The sequence below is a fragment of the Grammomys surdaster genome, unplaced genomic scaffold, assembly GCF_004785775.1.
Source record: "Grammomys surdaster isolate TR1022 unplaced genomic scaffold, NIH_TR_1.0 198, whole genome shotgun sequence".
NCBI classification, from domain to species: Eukaryota; Metazoa; Chordata; class Mammalia; order Rodentia; family Muridae; genus Grammomys; species Grammomys surdaster.
This window is the reverse complement of record NW_021604643.1, coordinates 6,554,568-6,563,762: the sequence shown is the minus strand read 5'-3', so window position 1 is coordinate 6,563,762 and position 9,195 is coordinate 6,554,568. Positions and strand designations below refer to the sequence as shown.

The window sequence follows — 9,195 nt, the reverse complement described above, 5'->3', positions numbered from 1 at the left end:
TGTTAAACTTTTGGTGAATGAAGGGTCATGTGTAAACCAGACACCTTCATAGTATAAGTGAGAGTATTGAAATAGAGAAAAAGACACCTTGGTATGTTCTAAACCTGAGGAGTGTGTGCCTCTTATTTTTACAGAAATTTCCAAATTTACACCAGAATTAACCAGAAACAAATTTGAAAAACCAAATCTCTGTTGCATGAAATGAAGATTCAAGATTTCTGAAAATAACTTCTACAAATACTAATGGACTATAAATTTAATTTCCATCACAAAGAACACGACTATACCTCAGTTGTGGTCTTTTTACAATTCACTCTTATCCTCTGATAAACAAACTGTCTACATTGAATCCATGGCCAACAATAATGTCACCACAGTAACTGAATTCATCCTAACAGGCTTTAATGACCACCCCAAGTGGGAGATTCCCCTCTTTCTGATATTTTTTAGCTTTTATCTTGTCACTATCCTGGGAAACTTGGGCATGGTCATTCTTATCCGTGTAGATATCCAACTTCATATCCCAATGTACTTCTTCCTAAGCCATCTCTCTGTGTTGGATGCCTGCTATACTTCAGTCATCACCCCTCAGATCCTAGCCACACTGGCTACAGGCAGAACAGTCATTTCCTATGGTTGTTGTGTTGTCCAGTTCTTCTTCTTCACTGTCTGTGCAGGTACAGAATGTTTCCTGCTGTCTGTGATGGCCTATGATCGCTATGTTGCTATTAGCAATCCACTGCTCTACACTGTGGCCACGGGCCCTAGAAAATGTTGGAGTTTAGTAGTAGGTTCATATGTCTGTGGAGTATGTGGGGCCATCCTGCGTAGCACATGCACCTTCTCTCTCTCCTTCTGTAAAAATAATCAGATCAATTTCTTCTTTTGTGACCTCCCACCCCTGCTGAAGCTGGCCTGTAGTGACACAAAAAATGTGGAAATTATTATTTTCTATGGGAATTTTGTAATTATGGCCAATGCATTAGTCATCCTCATTTCCTACCTGCTCATCATCAAAGCTGTCATGAGAATGAAGGCTTCAGGGAGAAGAACTAAGACTTTCTCAACATGTGTCTCCCACCTCACTGCTGTGGCTCTTTTATTTGGTACACTCATCTTTATGTATGTACGGAGTGGTTCCAAAAAATCCCTAGAAGAAGATAAAGTTGTGTCTGTCTTCTACACTATGGTCATTCCCATGCTGAACCCACTAATCTACAGCCTAAGTAACAAGGATGTCAAGGCTGCATTCAAGAAGGTTACTGGTAAATGCCAGGTCTCCCACAGCATACAACACTGAGTGAGAGGCTTCTCATCTTAGAAAAGTTTTTCACTGTATCCTAATAGACACCAGCACTATATACATGCTGTACCCATGAACAGAGAGAAAGCAGACAAGTCATTACAGGCAAAGAAATATAGGAATGTGGTGAACTTTGTATCTAAATAATTCTGCAATGCTTTATTCTTGTCCCCATTCCTAACTTTCAGTTCATCCTGTCAGTCAGTCAACTTCTTTTCCCTCTTACTCTTTAGAGAATCTAAGGCCTAGGATTTTTTCACCTGACTCTGATCTTTAACACATTTTTCTGTTGGCTTTGTTCCTCTTAACATTACTGTGTTTTTTTATATATATATATAAAAGAATTTATCTGAGTATCTAAATGAACTAATTGGATGTTTTCTGTTTTCCTCTTAATACGTCACCCAAAACTCCAAGAAGTATTGTATAACACAAGCCTCTCCATTCATCACTATAGTTTCTACTTATTTGCTCAGGTCAGGAGAACTTGAAATTTTCTTTTCAGTAAATAACTCACTAGCTTTCTTCTTTGATGTTAGTATGGTATCGTTAAGATGAAGTTAAGCAGTTACTTATATGAAAGATTCCTTAAAAGCCAAATGTAGGTTTTGAAGGACACAAGACTTGCTGCTGCTTCTCACCATTCAGTTTAACTTATAAGAAGTTCTCATCACATACTGTATAGGTACAGGGACTTTAGTGAACACAGAGACATATACACAACTGAATCATACATTTCCTATGAGAGTGAGATTCCCTGAAAATGATTGTAACTCCTTCACTAAACTATCAAATCTCTCAGAGAAATGCATATTATTTTATTTCTACATTCAAAGTTCAAAGCAGATTTGTGTTCCATCACTACTTTTGTAGAAATTTGTGAATGGTATGCATGGCCCTGCTTGCATTTCATAGTAACTCTGTCAAGCAAATGAAGATTTGGTTCAATAAAAAATCTTCTAACCAATGACAATCCCAAATTGAGATACATCTAATGGGTAAGAAGCAATCACTGACTCTGTTATGCTTGCAGACAGGATGCTAGCATAACTGTCCTTTAAGAAGATCTACCCAACAGCTGACCAAAACAGATGTAGAGACCCACAGCCAAACATTAGATGGAGCTCTGGGAGTCTAGCAGAAGAACTGAGACAAGGACAGGAGGACCCAAAGAGGATAGGGACTCCACAAGAAGGACAAGTATCAACTAATCTAAACCTTGGAGTTTCCCATAAACTGAATCACCAACCAAAGAGTAAGCATGTACTGGACATAGACCCCCCTCCCTGCACATAAGTAGCAAATGTGCAGCTTGTTCTTCATGCAGACCCCCTAACAACTGAGAAGGATCTGTCTGTGAATCTCAATCCCTTAACTGGGCTTCTTTGGCATGCCTCTGTGAGAGATCCTGCAGTTACTTGATGTGTGATTTGGGGAGGTGATACCTCGGGGGTTCCCCCTTCTCAGAAGAAAAGGGTAGGGGGAAAGACAGAGGAGTTGTGAAAGGGATATTTGGAGGAAGGGGGCTGGTATGGAAATGTAAAGTTGAAGATAGATAGATAGATAGATAGATAGATAGATAGATAGATAGATAGATAGATAGATGTGTGTGTGTGTGTGTGTGAGAGAGAGAGAGAGAGAGAGAGAGAGAGAGAGAGAGAGAGAGAGAGAAAGTGAAAAAAGATTTCTATGTTGCAATTAGGAAACATTTCCTCACTTTCCTATCAACTATCTCAGCCTTCTCTTCTAACCCATATCCATTTGTTTGTGTTAGATGCTGATCCTCAAGAACGTAGATCCACTGGACTGAGAATCAGATAGAAAACCCTCTCTAAATTTCCTGTTCTACATTATGCTTTGCCTGTATTTATTATTTACTCAGAATGCTATAGCAATATTCTCTGAGGAACAATTCCTACCACATGTCCATTTCCTGAGGAATGCCAGTCTCTTTTCCAGAGGATGTCCTACGATGATCTCTGACCAGACCTGGTGCGAGGGGGTCAGGGACAAAGGGGACAGAGTGCGAGCAGGGAGGGAAGATTGGGCTCCCCTGTCTCCGCTGCTTCTGTCTTCGCTGTCTCTATCCAGTTACTCCCAGGTGCTGCACCGGTCTCTTCATGCTGAGCTGATCTGGGCTGCACTGGCCAGCTAGCCAGCAGGGAGGAGAGCGCATCTCTTCCCCCATGTTACAGCTCTTGCTGAGCCGGTGAAGTGCTGGCTATCTGGCGAAGAGTGTAGGGTCCAGAAAGTGCTAGACGCCTTCAGTCCCATGAGGGTCCGGGGTTCCAAAACTGTGCTCGAGCAGGCGCCCAGCTGCTTCTCACAGCCAACCGCCCCACAGAGGAATACACGTCTTGGTACAAACCTAGGATACTCTGATATTTTTCATCTCAGTCTAGATTGGTTCTTTTTCTTTCTGTATCCTGCTTGAAGGAACCCCTCCTGCTAACACATTTCAATGCTCTGGGAACTTAACCTCTTGGTTCAGAAAAGATACCTCTAGCTTTTTCCCACCACCTATCTTAGATTTTCCTCTTATTCAGTCTCTATTATTTCTGCCACCCACCTAAGCAGAAGCTGTCTCTACTGAAGAACCCACAGACATGATTTCCTAAGATCCAGAAAGAGAAACAAAACTCAAAGGTCAGAACATTCACAAACAAACAAAAAGAACAAGATTTAACACCAAGAAAAACCTAATATCATAATTCTGGATACTTAGACCTAAAAAACAAAATCACAAACAGAAATACCAACAGCAATGTCTCCAGCAGAACACAATAATCTTAAAACATTAGACCCTGAGAAATGCAATATAGCAGAAGCACAAGCCTATAACTTCAAATAATTGATGGTATTGAAATGCCCAAGAACCTTTAAAATGATATTTAAAAATACCTAAATGAAAACAAAAAAAATAGAAAGGAAAAATTGACTAAAATAATGAAAAGAGTTCATGATTTAAAAAAAGTAGGAATAAAATCACTATAAAGGAAACCCAAAATGAAATAAAACTGGAAATCAAAAGTATAAAATATCAAGCAAAACCCTCAGATCTGGGCCTCATGAACATATTACAAGATAAGTCAGGGAAAATCTAAGGTATTGAAGACAAAATGAAAGAAACAGTTTCCTTAGTGAAAGAACATGCTGAATCTAAAAAATTTCAGTCTAAAGACATACTAAAAAATGATGTGAGACATGGTAGAAAAATCAAATCTATGAGAAAATGGAAACCTTGGAACACAGTTCAATATCAAATATAGACATTACCCAAGATAAAGGGTTGGTTAAAAAAAATATTCCAAACAAATAAAAATAAGAAGCAAGCTGGCATAAATATTTTAATAGATAACACAATGGCAGTCAAACTAAAATTACTAAAAAAGAAATGGGGAAAGACAACAGTACATGTTCATCAAACAAACAAACAAAAAGTCCACCAAGATGGCATTTTAAATTTTAAAATGTATGGCCCAAACACAAGGGAACCCAACCTTGTAACAGAAAAACTATGATAGCATAGAGCACATATTGACCCTCACACGCTGATAATGGAAGGCTTGAATATCTCACTCTCACCAACTGACATGTCATCCTCATGAAAATTAAACAGAAATAGTAGAGCTAATAGACTTTCTAAACCGAATGGACTTAACAGATATTTACAGAATATTTCTCCCAAAAAAAAAGAATATTTCTTCTTCTTAGCACTTCATGGAACTTTTCCCAAAACTGACCACATACTCAGACACAAATTAAGTTTCAATAAATATAAGAAAATTGAAATAACTTGTGAAGCCTATCAGACAACCTTGGAATAAAAATGGATATTGTCATCATCAACAACTGAAAGAAAAAAAAAAGCTTACAAACTCATGGAAACAGAACAACTCTCTACTGAATTCTGGGCTTAACACAAATATTTGTTACTTGGAATAAAAATTTGAAAACAAGTGTGTTTCTAGGTAGTATAAGGCCATGTAGGTAGTACCATTCATATTATAGGACCTACTTTATAGAAATATACAAAGACATACACAGAAATCTAGTGTCCCTACTAATCTCTATTTGACACTCAGCCTGTTGTGAACACAATGTTATACTGGTCCTGAGATTAGAGAGAAGAGCAAAACAACAAAAATAAAGAAAAAAAGAAAGATTTTTCTAAAATTCAATGAAAATGAACACACTAGATATCTAAACTAATAGGATATAACAAAAGTGGTGCTAACATGAAAATTCATACCACTTAGTGAGTACATGAAAAAAATTAGTGAGGTCTAATACAAGCAACTGAATCACACATGTGAAAGCCCTAAAACACAAATAGAAGTAAAGCATACCCAAGAGGAGTAGATGGCAAGAGATAATCAAAATGAGGGTTGAAATCAATAAAATAGAAACAAAAAGAATAATAGAAAGCATGAATGTACAAAAGAGTTGGTTCTTGGAAAAAAATCAACAAGATAGACAAACCCTTATTCAAACTAAATAGAAGGGGAAAAAAGCCCAGAACTAGATTGTTTTAGCTCAGAGTTCAACAGAAAGACTCAATACAAACTTCTCATGTTATTCCACAAAATAGAAACAGTGTCCAATTTACTTAATGGACCCATAAGTTACCATGATACAAAAACCACATAAGAACTAAACAATGAAAAATAATTACAAACCAATTTTTCCCATAAATACAGATGCAAAAACACAATTAAATACTTGCAATCCAAATCCATTAAAACATCACAGTCTCAAGACTGAACATCTATGCCCCAAATGCAAGGGCACCCACATTCATAAAAGAAACTTTATTAAGCTCAAAACCTACATTGAACCCCACATAATAATTTTGGGAGACCTCAAGACCCCACAGGTCATTGAAACAGAAACTAAACAGAGACACAGTGAAAAAAATATAGGTTATGAACCAAATGGATTTAACAGATTCCTACAGAGCATTTCACACTGAAACAAAGAATACACCTTCTTCTCAGAACTTCATGGTACTGTTTCCAAAATTGACCATATAATTGGTCACAAAACAACCTTTAACCAATAAAAGAAGACTGAAATAAACCCATGCATCCAATCATATCATCATGGACTAAGGGTGGTATTCAATAACAACAAAAACAACAGAAAGCCTACATACACATGGAAGCTCAGCAACTCTTTACTCAATGACAATTTGATCAGGGAAGAAATAGAGAAAGAAATTAAAGACTTCCTGGAATGCAATTAAAAAGTTAACAAAACATACCCAAATTTATGGGATACTATGAAAGTAGTGCTAAGAGGAAAATACATAGCACTAAGTGCTCTGGAAAGAAACTGGATAGATCTTACACTAGCAATTTAACAGCATACCTGAGATCTCTAGATCAAAAAGAACAAGCACATCCAAGAGAAGTAAACTGCAGGAAATAGTCAAACTCATGGCTGAAATGAACCAAACAGAAGCAAAGAGAACAATACAAAGAATCAACATAATCAAAAGCTGATTCTTCTAGAGAACCAACAATATAGGTAAACACCTAGCCAAACTACTAAAGGGCCCAGAGGGACTATCCAAATTAACAAAATCAGAAATGAAAAGGGAGACATAATAAGAAAAACTGAGGAAACTCAAAAAAACATCAGATCCTACTGCAAATGCCTATAATCAACAAAACTGGAAAGTCTAGTTGAAATGGATGGTTTTCTAGACAAATACCACATACCAAAGTTAAATCAAAAGCAGGTACACAATCTAAATAGGCCCCTATCACATAATGAAAGAAGTCATTAAAAACCTACTAACCAAAAAAAAGTCCAAGGCCAGATAGATTTAGTCCAGAATTCTACTAGACTTTCACAAAAACTAATAGCAATATTACTCAAACTATTCCATAAAATACAAACATATGGAGCACTATCTAATTCATTCTATGAAGCCACAATTACTCTGAAACCTAAACCACAGAAGGACTCAACCAAAAAAGAGAACTTCAGTCAAATCTTGCTTATGAATATCAATGCAAACTGAATGAAGGAACATATCAAAACCATCATTTAACACAATCAAGTAGCCTTCATCCAAGGAATACAAGGCTGGTCAATAAATTAAAATCTATTAACATAATGCACTATATGAACAAACTCAAAGAAAAGAATCAGTTGATCATCTCATTAGATGATGAAAAGTTTTTGACAAAATACAGCACCCCTTCATGTTAAAAATATTGGAGAGATCAGGAATTCAAGGATCATATCCAAACATAATAAAAGCAATTTAGAGCAAATCAACAGCCAATATGAAATTATATGGAGAGATACTTGAAGTGATCCCACTAAATCAGGGACAAGACAAAGATGCTCACTCACCCCGCAACTGTTCAACATAGTACTCGATGTTCTAGCTAGAACAATAAAACACCAAAAAGACATCAAGGGGATACAAATTGACAAAGAAGAAATAATGGTATCACTATTTGTAGATGATAAGATAGTATACATAAGTGACTCCAAAAGTTTTACCAGAGAACTTCTCCAGCTGATCAACAACTTCCCCAAAGTGTCCAGATATAAAATTAACTCAAATAAATCAGTAGCCTTCCTTTACACAAATGATAAACAGGCTGAGAAAGAAATTAGGGAAACAATTCCCTTCACAATAACCACAGATAATATAAAATATCTTGGAGTAACTCTAACCAAAGAAGTGGAAGACCTGTAAAACAATAACTTTGAGTCTTTCAAAAAAGAAATCGAAGAAGATCTCAGAAAATGGAAAGATATCCCATCCTCACGGATTGGAAGAATTGACATGGTAAAAATGGCTGTCCAACCAAAAGCAATCTACAGATTCAATGCAATCCCCATCAAAATTCCAACACAATTCTTCAAAGACAAGGAAAGAGCAATTCTCAAATTCATCTGGAAAGGCAAGTAAAACAGAATAGTGAAAACAATTCATAACAATAAAAGATTGGCTGGGGGAATCACCATCCCTGACCTTAAGCTTTACTACAGAGAAATAGTAATAAATAATGCATGGTATTGGTACAGAGACAGACATGTTGATCAATGGAATAGAATTGAAGATGCAGAAATAAAACCAGACAATTACAGACACTGGATCTTTGACTAAGCAGCCAAAAATATACATCAGAAAAAGAACACATCTTCAACAAATGGTGCCGGTCAAACTGGCTGTCTGTAGGTGGAAAATGAAAATAGACCTATATTTGTCACCTTGCCAAAGCTCAAGCCCAAGTGATCAAGAACCTCAACATTAAACAGATACACTGAGTCTAATAGAAGAGAAAGTGGGAAAGAGTCTGAAACTGATTGGCACATGGGGAAATTTCCTAAACAGAATTCCAATGGCTCAGGTTCTAAGATCAAGAATTGATAAATGAGACCTTATAAAATTGGAAAGCCTCTGGAAGGCAAATACCATAGTCAATAGGACAAATCAGCAACCTACAGATTGGGAAAATACTTCACTAAAATCACAACTTATAGAGGGCTAATATCTACAATATATAAAGAATCCAAAAAGTTAAATTCCAAAAAATAAAACAATCCAATCAAAACATGTGGTATAGAATTAAAGGGAAAAATCACAACAGAAAAATCTCAAATGGCTAAGAACCACTTAAAGTAATGTTATTAAGTAAAGCAATCACTCAAAGTCCTTAGCTATCAGGTAAATGAAAATCCAAATGGTCCTGATATTCCACCTTACACCAATCAGAATGGCTAAAATCAAAAACTCAGGTGACAGCACATGTTGGTGAGGATATAGAGAAAGAACACTCCTCCATTGCTGGTGAGATTGCAAATTGGTACAACCACTTTGGAAATAAATCTGGAGCTTCCTCAGAAAATTGGAAATAGATCTACCT

At 36.6% G+C, this 9,195-nt stretch overlaps 1 protein-coding gene across 1 annotated transcript; it reads left to right on the top strand.

Annotated features, from left to right (window-relative positions):
* Positions 1–352: 352 nt before the first annotated feature.
* LOC114623488 (olfactory receptor 9I1-like) lies at positions 353–1,300 on the top strand. Its single transcript, XM_028770155.1, has one exon. It carries the CDS (start codon positions 353–355, stop codon positions 1,298–1,300), a length of 948 nt encoding a protein of 315 aa, XP_028625988.1.
* Positions 1,301–9,195: the final 7,895 nt, after the last annotated feature.